Source organism: Emys orbicularis, chromosome 3, assembly GCF_028017835.1.
Source record: "Emys orbicularis isolate rEmyOrb1 chromosome 3, rEmyOrb1.hap1, whole genome shotgun sequence".
NCBI classification, from domain to species: domain Eukaryota; kingdom Metazoa; phylum Chordata; order Testudines; family Emydidae; genus Emys; species Emys orbicularis.
In genome coordinates this window covers 64,322,377-64,348,546 of record NC_088685.1, presented here as the reverse complement: position 1 = coordinate 64,348,546, position 26,170 = coordinate 64,322,377, and the positions used below count along the sequence as shown (strand labels likewise).

The window sequence follows — 26,170 nt, the reverse complement described above, 5'->3', positions numbered from 1 at the left end:
AAGTACTAACAACTAATTCTAAGACTTAAGAGGAGTGCAGTCAAGTATGCTGTGCTTGAGGGTTTATTTGTGTGTGTTTGGTGCATTCTCCTCCAAGTCTTCTCATTTACTGTTGTCCTAATACGGGAGACAAATTTCTTAGCAGACAACCTCAGTCCTCCCTACTTATGTCATCCACCAGAACTGGAGTGCTGTTATCTCCATACCTCTCATCAGTTTATTTAGAAATTCAAATTGTAAAAGGCTTTTATCTTCAGTAATTTTAAGGTTGTCAGATAAGGTTATTCCAGGTGCTTGTGGAGTTCGGTGTTTTCTCCATACACAAGCTATATACGTCACAGTGGAAGTGGCTTCCAATCTGGTTCCAGCCATTCATTGGTGTTTCAGTCCCATTCAGTATCTCTCATTTTGGATTACTTGTACTTTTCTCTGAAAAGTATACCTGATAGCTGCTTATGTCTATATCTCCTAGCAGGTCAGACATCAATCTTTATTTATCCATTTGTAAAACAGGGTTTTAAGGGATTCCTTTACTTGTATCTTCTAGTGAGGTGTTTGGCAACTGTCACACCTAACTGTAAAATCTAGGTGCTGGACTGACTGACTGGTGCTTTTAGTGAGCTGTTATGTCTGCCTTCATTTGTCATTTTCCAGGCTCTTTGTTCCTCTTCCCCCTCACCCCCACCCCCAAAAAATACTCTAGCCAGTCCGTTTGTTTGTTTTCCCAGATCTATGGCAACGGTACTCTATTAATTGGATATGAAACAAACTCACATCTGCTAGGTGGCTAGGACCAGGTCTCTCCATGAATCATCCAAATTCTCTGTAGGCTTAAGGGTAAAGACTAAGGGAATATCTAAGGTACCCAGGTAGTCCATTTAATTAGAGCTGTGGCAGTGCTTGCAGTCTACTTTCTCTCTCATCTTGGGGTGGATTGCTACTGCTGAGTAATGTTCTGTTATGGGGATATATGGACACAACTTAATGTGAGAAAAACTAAATTACTTAGCGCTGGATTACTGTGGTTCTCAAAATGTATTCCCATCACAGATGCACATTGATACTTGTTCCCTTTTACATCAGAAAGGCAGTCAGAAACTCAGGGAGAAGGGCCATGCACCTCTTTCTGACCTCTTCCTTTGTGCCAATCTGTATATTTTCACAGGGTCATGGCCCACTTTTGGGTAAACTGCTTTGATGGTTCAAGCTAGACCCACGAGAGTACAGATCTGTGTAGTCTATTGTAAATTTCATTTCATTCTTACTTAGACATTAAAACATCTCTTCTCTATATTAATGTGTGTAGTTTTCTAAACAGATATTGTTATAGATATTCAGTAAAAACAAATGCTATTGGAAAACTGTAAACCTTAAAAGATTTTTTGTATTATTTGCTTATTCCATACATTGGTTTCTCTTTTTAATAGATTTACAGCATGAGTTTGCGCCTTTCTGCTTTCTTTGAGGAACATATAAGTTCTGTTTTATCAGATTATAAATCTGCTCTGCGCTTTCATAAAAGAAACACAATGAAGAAACGAAGGAGGAAAAGAAGAAGAAGCAGTTCTGTTTCCAGTAGTGCTGCATCAAGGTACATTAATTTCTATAAGATAATACAAAATGCTATATAAGTTTGAGATATCTAAATAGTAGAACTTGGTGTGGTGTTTTTTAATACTTCCTTTACTATTCCCTATATTGCAGAATGATATATTTGATATGCAAGTCCCTATGATGTGGAAGATTTTTAAACTTTAATTAAAGCTATCCTAGTGTAAGTGATTAAAATTCAAATAACTGCTAAACATACAGTAAAACACATTGTTAGGATAGTGATGACATCATGCTTTGTCATATACCTAGCATTTACAGTGATTCTTCACTAAAGATTCACTTTTCAGGGGCTCAACTAAATGTAATTCCACTGTAAATGTCATATTTTAACATATTTTATATAGAAACAACTGTTTTACTCCCACAGTCTTAGACACTACCTAGCATATTGCTTTATTTATCCCTGTAGAATATTAAATGTGGTCATCCAGATTACAAATCTTGCTTCTATTTACAGCCCTGAAAGGAAGAGAAGGTTAATAAAACCTCAGTTGAAGGCAGAAACCTCTGCCGCCTCATCATCGTCAGTTCCTGTACGTTCAACAGCACTGAGACACATTGCTGCTCAGATGAATGGAAAAGCAGCTGAATCTTCCTCTTTGGTGCGGACTAGAAGTAATAGGGGGATAACAGATACAGCTGTTACAGAGCAACCATCCACTTCTTCAGGAGGAAAACCTTTAATTTCAAAACCTAATACTACTACCGTGTCAGGGAAAACAAGTAGGTTTGAAAAGCATTCATAATTTTTGCAGCTTTTTAAATTTAAAAGTTTACTGTTTCTTAGACATTAGTATATTTGTAGCTGTTTCTTAGCACTGCAATGAGGATTAGGAATGGGTACTGTGTATTCAAGTTAACAATCTCAGGAAAGCTCAAAGAGAGAGACTGAAAGGCTCAAGATTTTGGTAACAACATGGAGACATTCCCCTCTAGGTAATTGGTTCAAATATGGCACAGCTCAGTAGTGACTGAAAGCCATTACCTTCCTGCTGAGCCAGATAAGATTTGCAAAAATAATATAAACCATTATAATGAATGATTCAGTATTGCTTATACAATGTTTGTCTCTTTTTAGTACTGGAGAATTCCACCAAACATTCCAAGAACCAGAATATTCTATCAATTCCTAGCCAATCCAGTTACAGCCACAACACTAGGAATAACTCTTCAAGAGAAAATGTGGAGAAAGATAAACAAATCAAGCGTAAAATGAAATCATCCACTATTAATCAGCAAGGTAATGTTTGTAATAACTACCATTAATTCACATAATCAGAAGATTAACTACATGACTGAATTACTCCATTAAAATACCCCTTTGATTTCATAGTTAATATAAGTGTTTTTAGAATCTGGGTATATTAACATAGTATTTATACTGTAATTACATCATCATATAGTCAACTTTCTGTTTATATTAATTGTAATTGCAGATATTGGGTTGCATAACTGATGTGATTTCAGTATATTATAAAGTATTACTGAATGTTTTAAGATAAGCAATGTTATAAATATGTTAAATGTTAAAAATCTTAAAATCTGAAGAAATTTATTCAGTTACTTTTATCAGAGAAGAATAGGGCATGTCTATACTGAGACACTAAAGAAAGTTAATCCAAATTAATTTTTAAGGTGGATTAGTTAAACTGCATTAGGCCCTACGTGAACACTCTTATTCAGAATTAAAATTTGTTTTGTAAATTAAGCTAAACCAAATTTAATTCTGAATAAGAATGTCCATACAGGGGTTAATGCGGTTTAACTAATCCACTTCAAATTCATGCGTTTATTTAAGTCAGATTAATTTTTCTAGGTGTACCTGTGTAGACAAGTCTTAAGAGTGTAAAGCACAGATCCCTCCTGAAGAACAGCACTCAAGTTTTATGGTTGATTTAATTTAGTTTGTAGTTTATATTCTCAAATTAAATAGCATTTTGTCCAATATATTTAATCAGAATCTGAAACTACTGACTCAGAATGCCATAATCTGGAGATAATGGGAAATATTGTAATACCAGGAGGTGAAATCTTAAAAAAAAAAACCCAAAAAACCAATAACAGAAAATGTGGAAATGGCAGAAGTGCTAAATGACTTTTTTTGTTTCAGTTTTCATCAAAAAGGTTAGTAGCATTCGGATGTCTAACATAGTGAATGCCAGTGAAAATGAGGTAGGATCAGAGGCTAAAATAGGGAAAGAACAAGTTAAAAATTACTTACACATCTTACCAAGTCACCAGGACCCAGGGCCAGCTCCAGGGTTTTTGCCGCCCCAAGCGGCAAAAAAAAAAAAAAAAAAAAAGCCGCGATCGCGATCTGCGGCGGCAATTCGGCGGAAGGTCCTTCGCTCCGAGCGGGAGTGAGGGACCGTCCGCCAAATTGCCGCCGAATAGCTGGACGTGCCGCCCCCCTCCAGAGTGGCCGCCCCAAGCACCTGCTTGGCAAGCTAGTGCCTGGCCGGCCCTGCCAGGACCTGATGAAATACATCCTAGACTAATAAAGGAGTTGACTGAGGAGATATCTGAGCCATTAGCGGTTATCTTTGAAAAGTCATGGAAGATGGGATAGATTCCAGAGGATTGGAAAACGGCAAATATAGTGCCCATCTATAAAAGAGGAAATAAGGACAACCTGGGGAATTACAGACCTATCAATTTAACTTCAGAAAGATAATGGAGCAAATACTTAAGCAATCAATTTGCGAACACCTAGAAGATAATAAGGTGTTAAGTAACAGTCAGCATTGATTTTTCAAGAACAGATCATGTCATACCAACCTAATAGCTTTCTTTGACAGAGTAACAAACCTTGTGGATGGGGGGAAGCGGTAGATGTGGTATATATTGACTTTAGTAAGGCTTCTGATACTCTCTCTCATGCCCTACTCATAAACTAGCAAAATACAACCTATAAGGTAGGTGCAGCCTGGTTGTAAAACTGGTCCCAGAGAGTAGTTATCCATCGTTCACAGTCAAGCTGGGAGAGCATATCGAGTGGGGTCTCACAAGGTCCAGTTCTATTGAATATCTTCATCAGTGATTTAGATAATGCATAAACAGTACACTTATAAAGTTTGCAGGCAATACCAAGCTGAGCAGGATTGCAAGTGCTTTGGAGGATAGGATTATAATTCAAAGTGATCTGGACCAGGGGTGGCCAATGTGAGCCTGAGAAGGAGCCAGAATTTACCAACGTACATTGCCAAAGAGCCACAGTAATACATCAGCAGCCCCACATCAGTTTCTCCCTGCTCCCAGTGCCTGCCATCCACCATCAGTCCTGCCGATCAGCGCCTCCCTCTCTCTCCCCCACCTCCCAATCAGCTGTTTCATGGCATGCAGGAGTCTCGGGGGAGGGGGGGAACGAGGGCATATCTGTCACGGATGCCATGACTTCCGCAATCTCCATGACTTCTGCAGCAGCTGGTGTGGCTGGTCCCAGGGCTGCCCAAGCAGCTGGCCCCGGGGACAGCCACCCTGGGCACTGATGGAGCGGCTCCACAGCTAGTCACTCGGGCAGCCCCACAGCCAGCCACACTGGCCGCTGCTCAGTGCCCCCCGCCCCACCAGAGCAGCAACCTCCCCCAGCCCCACACAGCGCCCCCCGTCACAGCGCCCTGTCTCCCCCCCCCCCTCCTCCCCTCCCCAGCTAAGATTTAGTCAGGAGTATAGAGTACAAGTCATGGACAGGTCATGAGCAGTGAATTTGTTTATTACCCATGACTTTCATTAAAAATACCCATGACTAAATTGTAGCCTTACCTATGGGGGAAGATTGGAAACATTGTGTTTGTTTAGTCTGGGGAAGAGAAGACTGAGAGGGGACATAAGTTTTCAAGTACATAAAAGATTGTTACAAGGAGGAGGGAGGTAAATTGTTGTTCATAAACTCTGAGGCTACGACAAGAAGCAATGGGCTTAAATTGCAGCAAGGGCTGCTTAGGCTGGACATTAGGAAAAGCTTCCCGTCAAGGTGGTTAAGCATGGAATAAATTGCCTAGGGAGGTTGTGGAATCTCCATTCTTGGAGATTTTTAAGAACAGGTTAGACAAACACCTGTCAGGGATGGTCTAGATAATACTTAGTCCTGCCATGAGTGCAGAGGACTGGACTAGATGACCTCTCGAGGTCCCTTCCAGTCCTAGGATTCTATGATTTTTTTCTATGGTTCTAATACTACATGGAGGGTCTTTGTGACCCTCCATGTGGCTCTCATGGAGTAGACTTCTGAACAGCAACTCCACTTGCCATCCTCAGAGAACACTGAGCAAAATCAGACCAGTGGTGCGGAAACTGCTGAAATATTTTTCCCTTGCCCCTGAACAGCAGGGGAAAAAATGTGTTGCTTGGAACACAGTAAATACAAGTGGTACCACCACCTTCTCTAGAGCAGCTTCCAGTAGGAAGCTGTGAGGAGAATGAGAGAACACATTCCTCTCTCTCCTGCCTAATAATAGGGAGGAGGAGAAAAGGAAAAACAACTTCCTTACCCCATCTCTTCTTGGAGAAATAGAGGTTTTTTCCCCATAAGGCAATGTTAATGTGTGGTGATTCTGAGTCACAGTGATGTAACGTCACATATCTTGCTGCATTATTATATCATAAAGATTTCTGAACAATATGAGGATTGTTGTTATGACTGGGCAATGTCATCTAATGCTTAATTGCTGGAGAGTCACTTTAAGATTGATTAATATTGACCTATTGTCAAACTGCTCTGTAACGAAAAAAGCCTGGTTTTTTGTCCTTGAACTGTGTCACGCGGGGAGCATTTCAGTGCCACTTGTGTTCATAAGTACTTCCTTTTAGATTTAGATTATTATTTCCTTAGATTTATTAAAAGTATTTATCCAAACTGTAGACATCAGTACATATATGAAAAATATCAACAAAAGACACAATATAGAGTGATATTCTCCCAAATAATCCATTTGGCAGTTAAGAATGCCTCATAAATAATATCCCCTTCACTGTCTCCTACAACCCACTCCTAATTGAAAAGTGGAAGAGAATAGATAAGCTTTGCAGCATATCCTGGATTTCAGCAAATCTAGGCTCTTATAGTCTATCAAGGAAAGTGAACTCCAGATTTGTGAATCCCTCATAGAGAATATCCAGCCAGTAGCTTCTGTCCTACCAAACCATTAATTATTATTTATTTCTGTTGTGGTAATATCTAGGACCATGACCTCATTGTACTAGGCACTGTACAAACACATAACAAAGAGACAGTCCCTGTCCTAAAAAGCTTATTTAGCTCTACCACCTCTGCTGGATCACAACTGCTGTATTATTGTGAGAGAGACAAGGTTGGTGAGGTAATAGCTTTTATTGGACCAACTTCTGTGGGTGAGACAGACAAGCTCGCAACTTGATACAGAGAAAGCTCAAAAGCTTGTCTCTCTCACCAACAGAAGTTGGTCCAATAAAAGATATTACTTCACCTACCTTGTCTCTCTAATATCCTGGGACCAATACAGCTACAACAACACTGCGTACAACAGTGGAAGAATGTGATATTGTAAGGTGAGAGAGGTGGTCTCAGATATCCAGGGCCCAAACCATTTAGGGTTTTATAGGTCAAAACCAACAACTTAAAATTACACCCAAAAGCCAGTGCAGAACTCTGGCAACTGTGCAAACATACTGTGATGTACTGTTTAACAAGGGGTGGACACATTCTGCAACAGTATACCTTTGTGAATGCAAGAATGCTCAAGGTGCTGGTTTAATCTCCATTTAACAAAGACGTGGACAGATGTAGTTGCTCCGCATCAGAAGAGAAGTGATGTTAATGAGTAACTGGTTTAAATTGAAAGATGTTATTGAACTGGAAAAGTTTTCAGTTACACAGCAGAAGCAAGAGAAAATCCCAGGATTGGTGGCGTGGAAATCAAATATGAATATCACACCTCTTAAATGTTCCTCATTGCCAGGATATCACTTATTTTAGTCCCAAAGATTCCTGCATTCCACACAAATTTGGCATCCAGACTTTTATTTTTGAAAACCATTTACATCAGAAATAAAGAATCATGGAGCCATAGTGACAGAAAGCTTACTTCTACTAAAGCAATGAGTCCAGCAGCATTTTAAATTTCCTGCATGAACAATTTTTTTAGTTCGGTTTTTGGGTCTCTGTCACACATGTCCCACATTTGGGCCTTCACAGATGAAGTCCGTTACGGTATGTCATCCACTCAAACAGTATTTTATAAATAGCGAATGGAATAGTTTTATCAGGGGCCATTGGGAAATAAAGAATGTAGATTTCTCTTACATATTATTACTCTGTTATTTCTTTACAGCAGATTGCAAAAATAATGCTTTGGCATCAGGAAGCATTCAGGTAAATGGACATGGAGGGCAACCTTCAAAACCTCCAGTTAAAAGAGGGCCTGCACGGAAACCGAAGATAGAGGCTATTAGCAGTACATGTGAAGTGGTGCACAAGAAAAGAGGTAGAAAACCAAAAAAGTTACAAATTGCTGAACAGATGAATGCAGAGCAGAATTCAGTCCAGACCACCAGGGACATGGTAATAGAAGAACCCTCAGTTTCTAGTGCATGCAATTCTCTTTCTGAAAATAATGTGAAGGAAGCTGTATTACAAAAAAAAGGCCGTGGAGGCAGAAAGCCAAAAAGAAAGACACAGACACATCAACCAGACTCAGACCTTATAGTCCCTGCAAATGTTAAGATGCAGACAAGAAGCAGGAGGAAAAAAACAGATGAGCCTGTAGAAGAAGAAGGGTCTGAGGAACTGAAAGATTCTGAACCTCACATGAGAACTAGAAACCAGGGTAGGAGGACAGCCTTTTACAATGAAGATGACTCTGAAGAAGAGCAAAGGCAGCTATTATTTGAAGACACCTCTTTAACTTTTGGAACGTCTAGCAGAGGCAGAGTCCGAAAGTTGACTGAAAAAGCAAAGGCTAATTTGATTGGTTGGTAACTGTTACCAAACATATTCCTTAGAATGCTATGAAGCAGGTACAGTTAAGGAGTGAGCAGAACAAAGACTTCTGCTCCCCTGCTGCTATTATAGATTAGAAGAATATGTTGTGATTTGAAAAAATTAGCAAAAAAGAAAACTGAGAGAACACTTCTTTGAAACAAATATATATTTTAAACTTTTGCTATTTATTGCCCTCCAGACAGGTTATGCATTTCAACAGTCATTTTGGTCATAGTTAAGAATAATTGAAGACCTGTAAATAAGCAATTACTGACGTTTTAGAAGTGAGAACTACTGTACTCCTGAGCAGTGCAGAGTATTTCTGTGATTAAACAAAGTGATAGAACTTTTAATGCCACAAACTGAGAACAGAAGTCTATTTTTGACCAAGCAAGGTACATTTTTATTGATTGCAGAAGGCATGTCTCCCAGGAAGGCAGATATTGGCAAAGAGTGGCAGTAAATTAAGAATTACATTTCCATTAAGGACAAATGCAAAATTACCAAATTTTGCTAATCTGAAAATGTTTAATTTGAGTAATGATGGAACATTCAACTGCAAAAGAAGCCTAGCACAGGCTGTTGGTTTATCCAAGTTCTGCCAAACAGAGAGAAAATGTAATCACAATATATAAATATATATATATATATAATATATCCACATTGGAAAAAGTTTGACTAATATGTCTAATTTTTCAGACCTTGATTCTTGTATCAATCACTAAATCTCTGTTTATTGTGCCAAAGACTGAGAAACAGTGCAGTGGAAAGCCTTCTTTTCTTTATCTTTTTTTTTTTTTTTTTTTTTTTGGAGTGTCAGTACTGCAAACACTTTTCAAAGACAAAAAAGACTGTGTATCGTTCTATATAGCAAGTTGTTATAAATTGTGCTGACATGTATCTTCTTTTGGTACTTACAATAGAAAACAGTAACGCACTGATGGGGTCCTTTGACAAAGATGTTTTAGACAACATTTATAATTGGTTAAAGGATTCAAGGAAATTACAGGAAAAAGTATGGGTTTATGATGTTTACTTTCTGATCTGAATTGATTGTTTTCTACAACTTTTGATGTGTTGAGTAATCTAAAAATGACTTACAAAGAAGTGTGTATGTGTAGATTGTTATATACACAAACACATACATATACAATATTACCCAGGTATAGATTCTCTTTTTCAGGATTTTTTAGATAGCACTAGAATTTAAAAAAAATAAAAAAAAAAAGAAAGAAAAAGAAAAGAAAAAATAAAATTTTAAATGTCATACTTTATAGTTTAATTTTAAGGGGAAGATTGGTTATTTTCAATTATTAAAGGTTAAAAAAGGCCAAATCACTTTTTATGCAATCATGTTTTATACAGTGGTCTCATTGCACATTGTGTTTTTTCTGCACTTTTTACGGTATACTTATCATTCTGACATAAGTCAATATACACCCTAAAGAAAAATTACATTTAATGATTGTGCCTTGTATTCTATTATTTCTTGCATCCTTAGTAAAATTAAGTTGTCTATTGTAAATGATAACTATATGACTTAGGGGAATGTATTACTATATATACTGCTGTGGAAAAGAAAAGCAGTTATTTATTTGTTTATGGTACATTTAGTTATTTTATACCTTAAAAACAAACTTTAATACCATTTTCTATTGCTTAAAAGGTATTGTCCAGTTTAAAAAAAAGTATAGAAATAGTAGTATTTTCTGAGATCTGGTATGGTACAAAAATGTAACCAAAAATTTCAGATACATTATTTTGGGGTAGCACGAGACAGTGTGTCATGACCCTGATTTAGAAGAAGAAAAATTGAAAATTAAATATTAAAAAGTAGAGCCTAGTGCTGAAAACCCTTACTCATACAAGAAGTCTTCATTTACAAGACAAGTCTGATGGACTTAAGTGCAACTGCTGAAGAAAGAATTTTCAGGATTTAGGACCTTTAAACTTGCACAGATTTTCTTTATTCATTCTGGGCCAAATCCTATATTCATTATTCTGTTACAACAAAGTCTATTTAAGAAATGCCTGAGCAAGGAAATCAGGAGTTGGCTCAAGAAGAGTAGGTATTAGCTATCATTTACCTATTGTGGATAAAAACCAGTAACCCATGTACTTGGCATTTTTAGTATTGATTTATGTACCTGTCTTCATTACACATCTTTATATGAAATTAAGTAAACTATTTTCCAGAGCCTGACTGGATTACTTTGACTCTGAGTTTGGGGGGCATGGATTTGATTAATTTGATTTTGATTTGTTTATTTATTTTTTCTAACAAATGTTTCTTTACTATTAAAATACAGTTGCTAAACATATGGTAAGGTGGAAAATTATGGTTGTACAGTTAAAAAATAGTGTATTACACAGTTCAAAACTAATTCATTTTAGTGTGAGACTTAACAGTTAATTTTAAGGATCTCACTGCTTATGAAGGCAATCAGTTTCAAATATGTAATTTCCTGATGTTATCTGCATTGTAATATAAGAAATTAGAGTATATCTAAAAGCCAACTTCTGTATTTACACTATTTGTAATGTTTTATATGGCATGATTATGTATATATTTATACACAGAAAATACTGTATGTAATGTTGGAGAATGGAATAGCACACATTCCCGTTACATTGTATGAAAACTGTACACCTTAAAATCACAAGAATAGAAGGCCTTATCTGCAGAAGATAGATACATTTTTCCCTTTCTATAGAGTTCTGTGACATTAAGCTACAGGGTTTTTTTTAATTCACATTTAGAAATATTGACATTGTTTTCTTCTTAAATAGATTGTGAATGATTTGGATCAGTTTTTTATAGAAACAACACTTTAAAAATTATGAGAAGTAATACCAGATTTATTAAAATATATATTTTTATAATTTAGCTTCTTTGGGTTGTAAAAGTTTATTTATGAGAATTAATACCATACCATCATGCTGTAGGTCCTTTTTTGTTTGGAAGAATGTATTTGAGATATTTGCAACTTATTGTACCAACAAAGAAAAAGAGCTTTTGATAACTAAGTCTGAAGGTTTTAAATGTGAGCAATAAGCTGTGGTTCAGCAACCTGAAAGAATTTCAAAACTATAGTTACATGCATGTAATGGATAATGCTATCTCAAGTATCTAACAAATCATTCAAAAATGGAATATTGAAATAACGTGTTTGTTTCACATATAGATTATAAATATTATATACATGTGTTTTATTGATATACAGTCACACTAATCTTACAAGTCTGGCAGCAATGAACACAACTTCATTCAAATCCACTGATATTTGACTTTTGATATGGGGATATTCAATTGTTTTCTCTGGTGGTGGTCGTTAAAGTCAATATTTACCAACAATTACTACTGAGTGGTATCTAATACTACAGTATTTTCTATCTTTAGATTAGGAAATAGCTGCTGTTTCTCAGATACCATTATATTCTAAATGTTTACTTTAACAACAGTCACTGTACCTTTGCCTGCATATTGAACAAGTATTTATCCTGTTTGTTTCCATTGTTATTTTGTTATCCAATCATTGAACTTGATAAACTTCATTACAATATTGTTCAGCATTATGTCACTATTCAGCTAAGGTTCTTGTCATTCTGCTATAACCAGTGATCACAACTTTACAGAAAATGTCTCTTGTGATTAGACTTCTGTGCTATATTTGCACACATTTATTTAGTGTGTTCGGATTGTTGTTAGACTTGTAAGATAAGTTGGTTGAATTTAATATTGCAATTTTATATTTGTAAAATATTGATAAAAGGACCCTCATGCAGCATGTCAGACGTATTAACATCTGTAAAAATAAACTATCGCGTTTACGTTGTGTAGCAGATAGCTTATGGGCTGTATTGCTGTACCCAATATTTCTCAAGTATCAACCCTGGCTGCCTGTTCCAGAGCCTTTTGCCATATATTAAAATATTATGCAGATAAAATCAGTACATCTATTTGACAACTGGAAGTTTGATACAATTCTTACACCACACTATTAAATCTCTCTTGCTCACATTTACTTTTAGGCCCTGATTCAGCAACCACTTTAGCACATGCTTAAAGTTAAGCACGTGTTAAACTGTTTGCTGGTCCTATAGAAGTTACACATACTTAACTGGATGAGCGCTGTAGGCCTCATATACAGTAGACTCTTTTTAGCCCATCTTTAGTGATCCTGTGAACTCACTTTGAGCATGAATCTAGCTAAAGTCCTTTGATATATTGCTGTATAGTATCCTAAGTCCCTATCTTGTTCTTTCACACTTTAACTGTGTTCCACACTAGCTGGTCAAACTGTTTTTTTCAGCTAAACACTGCTTCTCTCTTCAAAAGGAGTTTAAATGCAATTCTGTTACACTGGTGAAAGGAGAGAGGGCCTTAACCTCACCTGGAGACAACAAAAGCTCGTTTTCTCTGTTACCTTTTACTACCTAGTGAAGGCAAAAATGTTAACTGTAAAACTATTTGATAATATATTTTGTCTATGTTCCCCAAAGTTCTTGCAACTGATTAGTTTCCACGGGCACCTAGGTATTGAACTGATAAAAGGGCTGTTACTTTTCTGCTGTACATTGTATAGAGATGTGTTTGTTTATATGCAGAAATAGTGTATTAAATTTCATATAAATTGGCCAAGTCTGAAATTTTATTTCTGATAGCAGATCCGACACTCTTGTTGTTTTAACTTTATGTAATTTCATAGTTTTTAGACAGGAACATGGCTCTTACTTTCTGGTATATTTGGGGGAAAATTCAGGTAGCTTTTAAATTGAAGTTAACCTCTACATGTCTCACCTGTTTGTACTAACTATATGGGAACCATTTTTGCTATTTATTTTACAGTATATTTGAGCGGAAAAACTCCAGAAAGGTTAGCTTTTTATCATTTGTTTTATTTAAAAAGAATACCACAGAAGAGGGTTAAACTTTTTGTTCTGAAGACTACAACAGCATCAAGGCACTCCAGAGAATCTATGCGGCAATAAGATAAAGATAATTTTTTGGAATTAGCTATGACAGGCTATTTGGGGGAAATTATCGGGGGCGGGGGGAGAGAGGGGGAACAGTAGGTCTTTGGAACTCTTTAAATGCAGATAAATACATCAGGAAATTTGCTTAACGTGATATAAAGAATACATTGTCGGAGTGGAGGTAATATTTTACTAAGACTTTCTACACTTAAAAAAAAAAGAATAAGCTCCTACAAACTGGAAGTAGAAAGGAATATTATCCTATCAGCACCTACTATGTACACATGCACACAAGGCACATCTACTATTTTGTACTTAAAGTGCATGTTGATTTACAGATATATTGAGAAAAAATGCAGAGTTACATTTTTGGACCATATTAAAACTGCAAAACCATGACAGGCAACTTGTTAAAAGATCTTGAGTGAATTATTTATACCCTGTCATTTACAATGTTTAGACATGTGTAGAATGTAACTCAATTTTAAGGAAGTGACCTAGAAGGGTTAATTTTGAAACTGACACATTTTCAGATTAAAAATTATAATGCTTATTTTGTACAGAATTATGTAAAACACAAATCTGGTGTACGTAATGAATAACAAACAGTTTGAAAACAATAATTATTTAGCTTTATCAAGGTCTTTTTCTTCCAGAAATCTGGATTATCATGTTATAACCTGCAGTATCACACCAGGATAAACAGTGCCCTTTCTTTTTGTACATATTGATTGGAACTTTCTTTACTGTTATGTGGACACTTTCTATGTTAGTTTTGATGCATAATACTTTGAATCCTTTTATACAAACTAGAATGTATGTGTAAGAATTACTGTCACTGCAATGTAGTAACTACAAACTTATTTTTAAATAAATAGAAAACTTGTTTTTCTAAGTGGTTCTGCAGTGGTTCTGTTATTTCTGTGTAACAGTCTGTTGATTTGTATAATGGGAGAAGTACATCACAGAACAGCCTAAAATCAACTTTGTTCTTGTTTTTTTCTGAGCATGCAATTAAAAGGAGTGGAAGCATTTCAGCTGTGATGTGTGGAGATGAATTTTTGACATCCTTAATATATTGTTGAGAGTTTGGCATTAATCAATGCGGAGCTGATATAAGAGCCTAACTTCTGCAACTGTTTGGCTGCTAACTGTTGTCTGACTGCTACACATACTGTGGTTTAAAGATTCTGGGAAGTAATGTGTGTCAGGATCAGCCTCTTCCTCCGTGACGCAATCACATTCCTGTCAGAACTGTGCTTATAAGGGACAGAGAAGCATAATATGTAAAATGGGCTATACCTACACATCAAGAAATATAGGGCATATATTTTCAAACTGTGGACTCTTAAGTCTTTTGTACATCACCCCTTTCAAGGATGCCAAATCACAAGTACTCTACATATAGGGATATACACAGGCCTTCCATATCTGCAGCCCAACTTTTTAACTGTCAGGTTGGCTCAGAAAACAAACAGTTTTTAAATGCAGCTCCCTGTGGATTACCTTTCTCCTTCCCTGTTCTGTGCTTTTCTGTTTCTCTGCTCTTCATTGGAAGCTGCATCCCTTTTCCTCTATATTATTACCTGAAATCTCAAACAAACCAAAGAACACCTGATAAACACCCATGCACAAAATAAATTTGGATCATCGTGTTGGGATATGCTGCTGAGGACGAAATTTCCTTAATTGAATCACATGATGATTTTGGAATACTGAGACACATGCTAAGATCTGCCAGTGACCTGAGCTCTGCAGAGACATTTGTGAAAGGTCCACAGCAAGAGGAGATGTTTACAAACTCTTTTCAATAAAATGTGCTTGTATTTCAGAACATTACAATTTAAAAAATAAAGGCATCTGTGCTCCATTCAGTGTGTTTACACAAGTCCTAACAACGTTAGTGGATATTACATATTTATCAAGAGGGAAATACCCCCTACGTTGGTGTTAGCACTAAAAGATTTTAAAAAAACTTAAATATGTTTTTTGGGGGAGAGAAAGCAAATATAAGCTATAACACTTTCCAACAAAACAGGAGATTAAAAAGAGCCTATGTAACTTTTTCTGAGTTCTATCATAAGGCGTTCTTAAGAAGAGTAAAGAAAAACAAAAGCCATTGATGCAGATTCTGATTTTCAGAAGTATTATGTACCTGTACCTTCCACAGAGGTCAATATTTTTTCTTTTAGTAGCTGGCTGCTGAAGGTGCTCACTGTGCAAATGTTGCATATGTGGAGACTTGCTAGCCAGTTTATTCTCCTCAAATCAAAATGCCTATTTAAAAGTAAGGATAATGTCTCTAGGATTATTTCCGTACTATTTTTGTTTTCAAGTAAAATATTTCAGATTTTAAGAGCCTTTTGTGCTCTACATTCTATATGTGCTGTTTGGAAAAATTCTCTTAAACTATTCAGTTGGTAGTGACAGCTGAAATTTAAAAAAGAGAATATTAACAACTGTTTGCTGTTTCCATGGAAACAGACATTGATTGGCAAAAGGGATTTGCTTTTTAAAATAATATTTGAGTCTAAGGCATGAGTGTAAATAAAGCAAGTTTCAGTTGGAAAAAATTTTTGTTCAGAAAACTAAAACAAAAGTGTCCTTAAAATATAGGTGACTGGTATACAACATGGTCTAACTTGTGCTGTATTTTGAAAATGAATATATAAAATAGCTGAAATATTAAGCTACTACTTTTGTAAAATTCTCTACTAGGCATTTTTACTGTATTTTAAAAATGTATGGGTCATTTGGTGGTTAGAACAGGAAACTGGGAGCTAGGAATCCAGGATTTTATCCCTGGCTCTCACTGACTTGCTTTGTGATGTGCGAATCAGTTAATCTCTCCACATCTCTGTTTACCCATCTCGAAAATAGATTTAATGTTATCTTCCTCCCAGGAGTGTTCTGGGACTTACGTGTGCTCTAATGTTTTGAGATCGCTGGGAAGCAAGAATGCAGAGAGCTTTAAACTGTTCCTCATTATATAACCTCAGCCAGACAAATACCTTCCAGTTTTCTTTTCCTTCTCACCTCAGAAGCATGGAGACTTTGGCCTGGTCTACACTAGGGGCGGGGGGATCGATCTAAGATACGCAACTTCAGCTACGAGAATAGCGTAGCTTAAGTCAACGTATCTTAGATCGACTTACCTCCTGTCCTCATGGCGCGGGATGGAAAGCCATGGCTCCCCCGTCGACTCCGCTTCCGCCTCTCGTCTGGTGGAGTTCCGGAGTCAACAGGGAGCGCGTTCGGGGATCGATTTATCGCGTCTAGATGAGCTGCGATAAATCGATCCCCGATAGATCGATCACTACCCGCCGATCCGGCGGGTAGTGTGGACGTACCCTGAGTCCAAACTCTCCCTTCTCTGACTGAGCCTCACCCTTTCTTTTTGGCTTGAAGAGACACCATAGAGAGAGATAGGAGACAAGAAAAAGGAAAGAAATGAGCAAGATCACATAAGGAAGAAGCAAGCCTGAGGAATCTGCTTCAGGCCAGGGGAAGAGGGTAAACAGCCCCTAACTCTGTGCCAGAGTATACCCCTTTGTTGGGGTCTCAGCTGGGGCCAACCATTCAATTTAACATAAATGCCAATCTCAGGGATTCTGGGATGGCCCAGTCTTTGTTCCACCTGCAAAAAGGGAGAAGGCTCCCCTGGTGGTGGCATCCATAGCCCTTGCATGCTGCTCACCTGTCTGATCAGTATGGACGACCTACCTCAGCTTGCAGCTCTAGTCCACAGCATATCCCATCTGTGGCAGCTTCTCAGTGTACACAAGTTCCAAGAGCTGCTGCATCTGGGATCTCCCAGCCAGCCACAGTTCTGGTTAACTCCCATTTGGGAAGGTATTTCTACTGCCACCTCTTCCTTTCTCAGTCCTGCTGACAGACTGCTCCTCCACACCCACACACTTCCTCTGGAGGGTCCTCCATGGCTGCACTGCTCCCTGGCATCTTGACCTACCCCCTCCCTTGGCCTCCAATGGTTTCTAACCACTTCTGCCTCCCATGCAAATAATGCAATTGTGGCCTCTCAATGGCCTAATGCCCGGAGTGGCCCAGTTTTTGCCCCACATTCATAGAAGTAGAGGGCTCTGCTAGCCAATCTTTGCTGTAGCCAGTCCAACTTTTCAGCAGCCATCCACCCTTTCCAGACTCCAAGGGTGCCTAGACCTGAGGCTTCCCCACCAGCCCCAGCCTGGATAAACCCTGTTCTTGCAGGTACTTTCTGGTACCTCCCGTCCCAAGATTCCATTTCTTAATCAGGCTCAGAGGTGGAAGCCTCTCAAGATATTTGCTGGCTGTAATGAAAGGATTTTTTTATCATGGTTACTGATGCAAATTTAACAAGCTGGGAACCCATGGAGGAAGAAAACAAATAAAAAGACTTATTAAACTCATCTTGTCATTCAAAAAATCATTTTAAGGAAGTACGCAGCAGACAAGACAGCGACAACTCATCAGCACCTTCCTACCTCACCAGACAAGGGGAAATGAGAAATCTAAGGGAATAGATGGTATACGTTACCTCGTCTCCTCCCACCTGGCAGCACAGTGCCCTAATGAACAACAGTCTCTCAATGTACTAGGAAGAAAGGACAATAAAATAATGGTCAGCCGTGGCCAAGTAAAAAGGCAGAACCCCGCATGCTTCACTGTATGTAAAATATTTCAATTTATTTTAATAAAAAAAAAAAACCAAAACCTTCCCATCTTTTCCCAGCCCCTGTAAGCAGGTGATAAGCGAAATGGGGAGGAAGGGTAAACAGGACAATATGTTGCTCTGGCCACAAATAGGGGACATAAAATATATTCTTTAAAAGTACAAGGATTTTTTTTTTAAATTTTAAGCAGTACTGTTTAACGGCTACTCTATTAAAATATTTAATGAAAATATTTTTATTAATTTACTGTCATGTTAAGATATGCATGGATATGCAAATAAACAACCTTTTATAGGCACCAGCTGTACCGTAGTCCCCTTGCCCTCTCCTTTTTGTTTTCTTTTTTTGTTATATTATGACTTTATATAGATTGTTGGGAGGAGGACCATCTTCTTTTTATGTGTAAAATCGCTACCTAGCAACTAGGATCCAGCTAGGGTTGCCAACCCTCCAGGATTGTCCTGGAGTCTCCAGGAATTAAAGATTAATACGTCCAACCAAAATTGGCAATCCTAGATCCATTTCAGAAATCTGTACAGGAGTCTAAAAATAGACGAGTCATTTCTATGATAGGAAGTGGAGTGCTGGAAATGCTACATAACAATAGGAATTGCTCACCAGTGGTCCCTCTAGTTCAATATACTATTCCTCATGACAGCCAGAAACAGATGTTTTATGGGAAAATGCAAAGAACCTATTTATGGAATTCTGTATGTGCCTATCATTCAGAGGCCTTACTGGCCCTTTAGATGTGGCCTGCATGCTTCAGTTAGCTGTATAATGTCCCTGGACAATCTCCTGCTCTATATTTGTAATGGGTATTTGCATTGGTGCCCTAGCTGAAAATGAAAGCGGTGGTCATGAAAGTCAATACAGTAGCTGACAAAGCTTGCAATGTTAAGCTTAGTGGAGAGAATGGACAAAGTTACTTTAAATTATATGTATATAATGTAGCTAAAGAAACAATAATGGCAGTTGCAGGAGCCACTGATATAAACCACAGCCACATGTAAAATCACATTGCAGCAGTGGTGTTGCCATGATGATGCCAAAGCTGTACAGGTAGGAGTATACTGTACCTACTGACATGTGCAAATTAATAAATTCATGTCCGTATTTCAGTTCTAGAAAGGAGATGAATGTGTGTTCAAATCAAGGAGGATGTCAAGTTTCGAAACGTGATAGTACTTTAAGTATTGGTTGTCCTTATTTGGTACTGTGAGTATTACCAGTTAATTTGCACCTTTTGAGACACACAGATACTTCAAAATGTCTAGTTGTGAATGATGAGAATTGTACAACCAGTCTGGAATATGACTGGGACACTGCAGAGCTATTAGCAGAATAGAGAGGGTGATTCAGCTTTCTACAAGACAGCATTCTAGACATTTCTTCTGAGTCGGTTCAAACCTAGGTAAGTAAATCATCAGGAGGGCCAAATTTTCTCATACAGCATGTCTAGAAGTCAACCTTCAGGCACACACGCACACAATACAATTTTTAAAAATATCTGAATTTAGACTCTGATTTCCCAATTAAGTTTTAATGTTGAAAAAAATCTTACCCAGCAAATCTGCCATGATGAACTGCTATCAAATGAATGCACCTGCAAAGAAGCTCACTTCCACCTAAGTTTTATTTTAGTTAATGAAAGGTATAGAACAAGATTATTGAAATATGGACATTTATCTTAAATTCTGATTGTCAGCAACTTCACTACTTTGATTAGGAAAAATTCTGTTAAGTTTCAGTCCATCTGCATTACTCTAATGCCTTCCCTGTGCAATGTACTTGAATTTGGATGGATTCAGAATACAGTACACAAATTTGATTCCATTTAATAGTTGTGCACTTTGAAGATGTAAAGTGCTACATAAATGCTTAGTATTAAACTTGAAAATAAAGTTGTGTTGCACCAGTTTAAATTTTAAAGGAAAATAAAGGTAAAAAAATTGAATATCCTTAGGTTTGCAGAAATCATAAAGTAAAGTAGTTTATAAATTTTTTTCATTTGTAAATTTATCAAATTACAATTTCCTTATTGTATAAAAAACACTCCATACGAACACGTTTCAGCATATATAGATTCTGGTCCAAATCCCACAGTCCTCATTTAGTCAAAATGTCCATCAGATTCGATGAGAGCTGTTCCTGACTGAGGACTACAGCAAGCTTCAGCTCTCACTTTCTCACGTAGTAACATTCTCCTCTGTCGCCTTACATGGTTATGCCACTGTGAGAGAATCTTGACAGAACCTGCCATCTGGAGCAGCTGTACCTCTCTACGACAATGTTTCATTTCATTTCAAATACCTGTTGAAAATCCTCTTTTCTTCCTTCTCTGTGCCATTTCATTTCTTCCTTTTTTTTAATGGAAGTTGATTGCTGAATTAAGTCCATTTGACATAGAGTTTGTATGAAGGATACCATACACAATAAAGAGCATTTAGCAGACTTTTAAATTTCCGTATAAGAACGCTTAGAAAAGCTGTCCTAGTTCTTCTTCAAGTAGTGTCCCTATGGGTGCTCCATGTCAGGATATGTTCGTGCCCATGCACTCTTGATTGCAGATTTTTGTCAGTAGTGTCCATGGGTCCACACCTGCATCTTGGACACCCTGATGGTCTGATACAAGGGTATGTAAGGAGGAGCAGACCCACTGCCACTTCAATTCCTTCTCAACCACCTATGGCTTGAAATGGAGTGGCGTGGTGTCCATTAGCCAGCCATGTGGCTTGCTACACCTTGCTTTATTTTATATTTTTCCTCATAGTTGTTAGTTCTTCGAGTGATTGCTTGTGTATTCCACAGTAGGAGTGCATGCTCGCCACGTGCACCGGTGTCGGAAGTTTTTCCCCTAGAAGTATCCGTAGGGGAGCGTCCCTAGTGACCCCCGGAGTGGCGCCTCCATGGCGCGGTATAAGAGGCGCTACACACTCCCTCCCCCCCCTTCAGTTCCTTCTTCGTGCCAGTGAAGGTGCTTCAGGACTGCTTTGCTCCAGCTTTGCTGTAGCTTGTCCCCAGAACTCTTGTTCGTTCAGTGTATGTGACCTGTAGTTAGTACTCAATTAGTTTTAGTTTTAGTTTAGTTTAGCTAGTGTCCCCAGGCAGGGACATGCCCTGCGCCCCGGGTTTTAAGTTGTGCGACACTTGTAGGCGCCCGATGCCAGTGAGTGATCCACACGTGGATTGTTTACGCTGTTTGGGTGAAACTCATCTCAGTGATCGCTGTAAGATTTGGAAGTTGTTTAAGCCTCGGACCAAGAGAGAGAGAGACATTAGGCTCCGGGCTATCCTCATGGAGTTGGCGTTGACCCCGACTCCAGCGCGCCGTTCTGAGTTGGCACTGGGCACCGTGATGTTGGTGTACAGCGACCCTTGGGTGCTATCTACTAGTTGGCACCACTCCCCGTCCACAAGGCACTCCAAGAAGTCTAAGAAGAGACCTTCTCCGCAACAGCACTGGAATAAATCTGGGGAAGAGACTAGACCCGTGTTGAGCAGTCCTCAATCCCCATCGGCCTCTAGGCCTCTGACTCAAGTCGAGCAGAGTAGCCCAGCCCAGTCGGAGCAGGCTTCCCCAGATGTCTGGATGCCCTCCATGCCGGAGGCCCTGCAGGCGGCCCGGGACGTCATGTCCATGCTGGTACCAAGAGCTCCGCCAATGTTGGCCCCCATGCTCCAGAGGCAAGCTGCTGCTGGGATCTCTGCAGTCGCCCCCGACTTGGTCTCGGTCGAGGGAATGTTCCCACCGCCGTTCGCCGCTCAGCGACCATTCCATGCGTAGTCCACGTGGGTCGCCGTCGACTCCCAACAGGTTGTCTGGCTGGGTTCCGTCTGACCGAGACTCCAGGCACCGCTCTACCTCGAGGAGCGAACACCGATGGGACCGAGGCAGATGCTGCCGAAGGTCTTCGTCTCAGAGGGGCTATCGTAGCCAGTCACGACACGAACGTCAACACCGTTTCTGTTCGTCATCCTGCTCCAGGACCCCGCCACTGCGTCGCTCCCACAGCCCCGGGCATTGATCACCAACGAGTCGCCATCGCGGATCTGCCCATCGGAGCCAATCGATGAGCAGCTGTTATCAACGGTACCGGTCCTCCATGTCGAGGTCACGATCTTGGGGTCGGCACCACTCCCGGCACCACCGCTCCTCTCGATCCAGGGACAGCGGCAGGTCGTACGTTAGCCCGGCCTGCCTTCGTAGCCGTCCATCGATGGTCAGGCCAGCCAGGCTGAACAGCCTGCTCCTCCGGTGCCACAGAAGGTGCAGTGGCACCGGGCCCCATGGCCGGCGCAATGGTACCAGTGAGCACCGTGGCCCCCGACGCAGCCCTCAGTGGGGGTTCGCTTGGTGGCCGGAGCCTCAGAAGGGCCGTCGGCCTCCCTCTCCCGGCCTCAGAGGAAGGAGTCGGTGGGACGTACATCCTCGGCACCATGCCCAGAGACCAATCAGGTGGTGGACCCTCTGGTGCCGGTGGACACGCAAAGTACGGCGCCGGCCTCCTCACCCTCCCCTGATAAGGCGATTACGGCCCCTCCTCCCTCCATCCCGCAGGAGGACTCTAAGGCCCACCAAGAACTATTAAAAAGGGTGTCATCAAGCCTCAACCTCCAGACAGAGGAGGTGGAGGAGCCCTCGGACTTCCTGTTTAACATACTGTCTGCCTCGGTACCGGGAAGGGTGGCCTTGCCTCTCCACGAAGGGGTGGCAAAAATTTCAAATGCCCTGTGGCAAACCCTGGCCTCATTGGCCCCCATCTCTAAGAGAGCGCAATGCAAGTATTTTGTGCCCACCATGAATACGTATACACCCACCCTGCTCCTAACTCCCTGGTGGTCGAATCGGTCAACCCCAGGGAGTGACAGGGCCAACCAGCCCCTACTCCGAAAAATAAAGATTCAAGGAGGCTGGACTCATTTGGAAGGAAAATTTATTCGTCCTCGAGCTTCCAGTTACGGGTGGCGAACCATCAGGCTCTCCTGGGCCAGTATGAGTTCAACCTGTGGGGCTCTTTGCCCAAGTTTGAGGACTCCCTCCAGAAGCGTGACAGGAAGGAGTTCAAAGCACTGGTGGAGGAGGGTACAGCGGCTGCCAGGGCAACCCTGCAGGCAGCGGTGAATGTGGCGGACACAGCTGCGCGGTCCATGGCCTCCGCGGTGTCCATGAGAAGGGCATTGTGGCTCCTGCTCTCTGGGCTGTCCAATGAGGCACAGACCTCCTTGCAGGACCTTCCATTTGACGGCAAAGCTCTGTTTGCGGAACAAATGGATATAAAACTGCATGGCCTGAAAGACTCCTGCACGACGCTTCAGACTCTGGGCCTGTATGTTCTGACTCCGGCTAAACCTAAGTTTAAGCCGTAGCAGACTCCTGCCCAGGCCGCCCACTCTAAATACGAGCCCGCTTATAAAAAGTTGCAGGACTATAAGAAACACCCGCAAAGGCAGTCTCGGCCTGCCCCCCAGCCTGGGTCCTCCAAGGGCAAACAGGCAGGGAAATGGCGGTTTTGACAGGACACCCAGGGGTGCCCTGCCAGTTTTCATCAGGGATCCACCCGCAATAAAGCTTCCCTTCTCCAACTGGTTGTGTGCTTTCTCCCCGGAGTGGTCGCGGCTGACCTCGGACCAATGGGTCCTCAACACCATCTCCTGGGGTTACACCCTCCAGTTTACCTCCCCCCCGCCCAACCACCCTTCGCCCCCATCCCTCCTATGGGACCCCTCTCATGAGGCTCTACTCAAGCACGAGGGGGGGCCTCTCCTTGGCCTAGGAGCGGTGGAAGTGGTACCAGTGGAGTTCAAACACAAGGGGTACTACTCCCGTTATTTCCTTATCCCGAAGGCCAAAGGGGGGCTCAGGCCCATCCTGGACCTGCCAGGCCTGAACCAGTTCATGGTGAAGCTCAAGTTTCGCATGGTCTCCCTGGCCTCCATCATTCCCTCCCTGGATCCTGGGGACTGGTACGCCGCCCTCGATCTGCAGGACGCGTACTTCCACATCCATATATTCGAGGGGCACAGACGCTTCCTCCGTTTCATGGTTGGGCAGGAGCACTACCAATTTACGGTCCTCATGTTTGGCCTGTCCACTGCCTCCAGGGTATTTACAAAGTGTATGTCAGTGGTAGTGGCCTACCTCAGGCTCCGGGGGGTCCAGATCTTCCCCTATCTGGACGACTGGCTGGTCAAGGGCAGCTCCTGGTCACAGGTGTGGGATTACGTGGCGCTCCTGTCTATGTGCGCTACTTTGGGCCTGTTGGTAAATGACACCAAGTCCATGTTCGTCCCGGTACAACACATAGAGTTTATCGGTGCAGTCCTGGACGCCATGTCGGCCAAAGCCTCCCTCCCTCAGGACCAGTGCAAGACCCTGAAAGGGTTCATTGACACGGTCACAAGGTTTCCAGTGACAAAAGCCAGGGCGTGCCTCCAGCTCTTGGGTCACATGTCAGCATGCACATATGTGGGCCGCCATGCCAGACTAAGGATGAGGCCCCTCCAGCTCTGGTTGGCCTCAGCGTTCTCCCAGGCCAGAGACAGAATAGACAAAGTCCTCACTGTGCCCAGACTGGTGATCGCCTCAGTACGATGGTGGTCCTGCCCGGGGAACATGCTCCATGGGGTCCCATTCAGAGGCAGGCCCCCGTCGATGGAACTGGTGTCCAATGCATTGGACCTGGGGTGGGGAGGCCACATGGGGGACGTTCAGACCCAAGGTCTGTAGTCTGCGCAGGACCTGGCCCTCCACATAAACGTCAAGGAGCTCAGGGGAGTGCGGCTGGCATGCATAGCCTTCTGCTCGCACCTGGAGGGCCGGGTGGTCAGGGTTCTCACGGACAACATGGCCTCGATGTTTTACATCAACAGGCAAGGTGGGGCCCGATCCTCTGCCCTCTGCTAGGAAGCCCTCAGACTGTGTGACTTCTGTATAGCTCACGACATTTGCCTACAGGCCTACCATCTACCGGGCGCCCGGAACTTGTGGGCGGATAGCTTGAGCAGGGACTTCTCCTCTCAGCACGAGTGGTCTCTTCACCCAGAGGTGGTGTACAGATTTTTCCAAGAGTGGGGAACTCCCCAGGTGGACCTGTTTGCGACTTGGCAGAACCGTCGCTGTCCCCGGTTCTGTTTCAGGGGGGACTGGGACGGGGTGCTATCTCCAATGCCTTCCTCGTGTTCTGGTCGGGCCGGTTTCTCTATGCCTTCCCCCCGTTCCCACTGATAGGCAAGGTCCTGGAAAAGATAAAGACGGACAGGGCCCTGGTCTTACTGATTGCCCCGGCAGCATTGGTATGGGACCCTCATGGGCCTGGCGGTCGCCCCGCCATGGCCATTGCCGTCCTGCCCGGACCTGATCTCCCACCCCAACCTAGTAGCACTCCACCTCATGGCATGGCTGCTCAGTGGTTAGGCCAAGAGGAGAGGACGTGCTCGGAGGGGGTTCAGCGCATCCTCTTGGAAAGCAAGCAACCCTCCACGCGCCAAGCCTACTTGGCAAAGTGGTCTCAGTTCTCTCAATGGGCGGATGAGCGGGGCATTTCCCCCATGGCTGCCCTGATCCAGCTCGTTTTGGACTACCTCCTTCACCTTAGGGCCCAGGGCCTGGCTCCCTCGTCCATCAAGGTGCACTTGGCGGCCATATCAGCCTTCCACCCGCTGGTGCAGGGCCACACAGTATTCTCCCATGCTATGACTGGCCGATTCCTTAAGAAATTGGATCATCTCTTCCCATACGTCAGGCACCCAGTCCCACAGTGGGACCTGAACCTGGTGCTCGCCCGCCTCACATGCCCCCCATTTGAGCCGTTAGCTACATGCTCCTGGTCGTACCTCTCGTGGAAGGTAGCCTTCCTGGTGGCGATCACATCGGCTAGACGGGTCTCGGAACTCAGGGCCCTGACCTCCGAGCCCCCGTACACCGTGTTCCATAAGGATAAGGTCTAGC

The 26,170-nt window shown here is 41.6% G+C and overlaps 1 protein-coding gene and 1 long non-coding RNA gene across 3 annotated transcripts in view; one reads left to right on the top strand and one right to left on the bottom strand.

Moving 5' to 3' along the window:
* PHIP (pleckstrin homology domain interacting protein) overlaps positions 1-8,569 on the top strand; it is a 342,291-nt gene extending 333,722 nt beyond the window's left edge. The window contains exons 37-40 of the mRNA XM_065402211.1: positions 1,428-1,591; positions 2,072-2,337; positions 2,693-2,854; positions 7,923-8,569. Coding sequence (XP_065258283.1) covers positions 1,428-1,591; positions 2,072-2,337; positions 2,693-2,854; positions 7,923-8,569 — 1,239 coding nt within the window. The remainder of the gene's footprint in view (positions 1-1,427; positions 1,592-2,071; positions 2,338-2,692; positions 2,855-7,922) is intronic.
* LOC135876850 (uncharacterized) overlaps positions 1-26,170 on the bottom strand; it is a 1,011,314-nt gene that overhangs the window by 639,302 nt on the left and 345,842 nt on the right. The gene's annotated exons all lie outside the window — the stretch shown is intronic.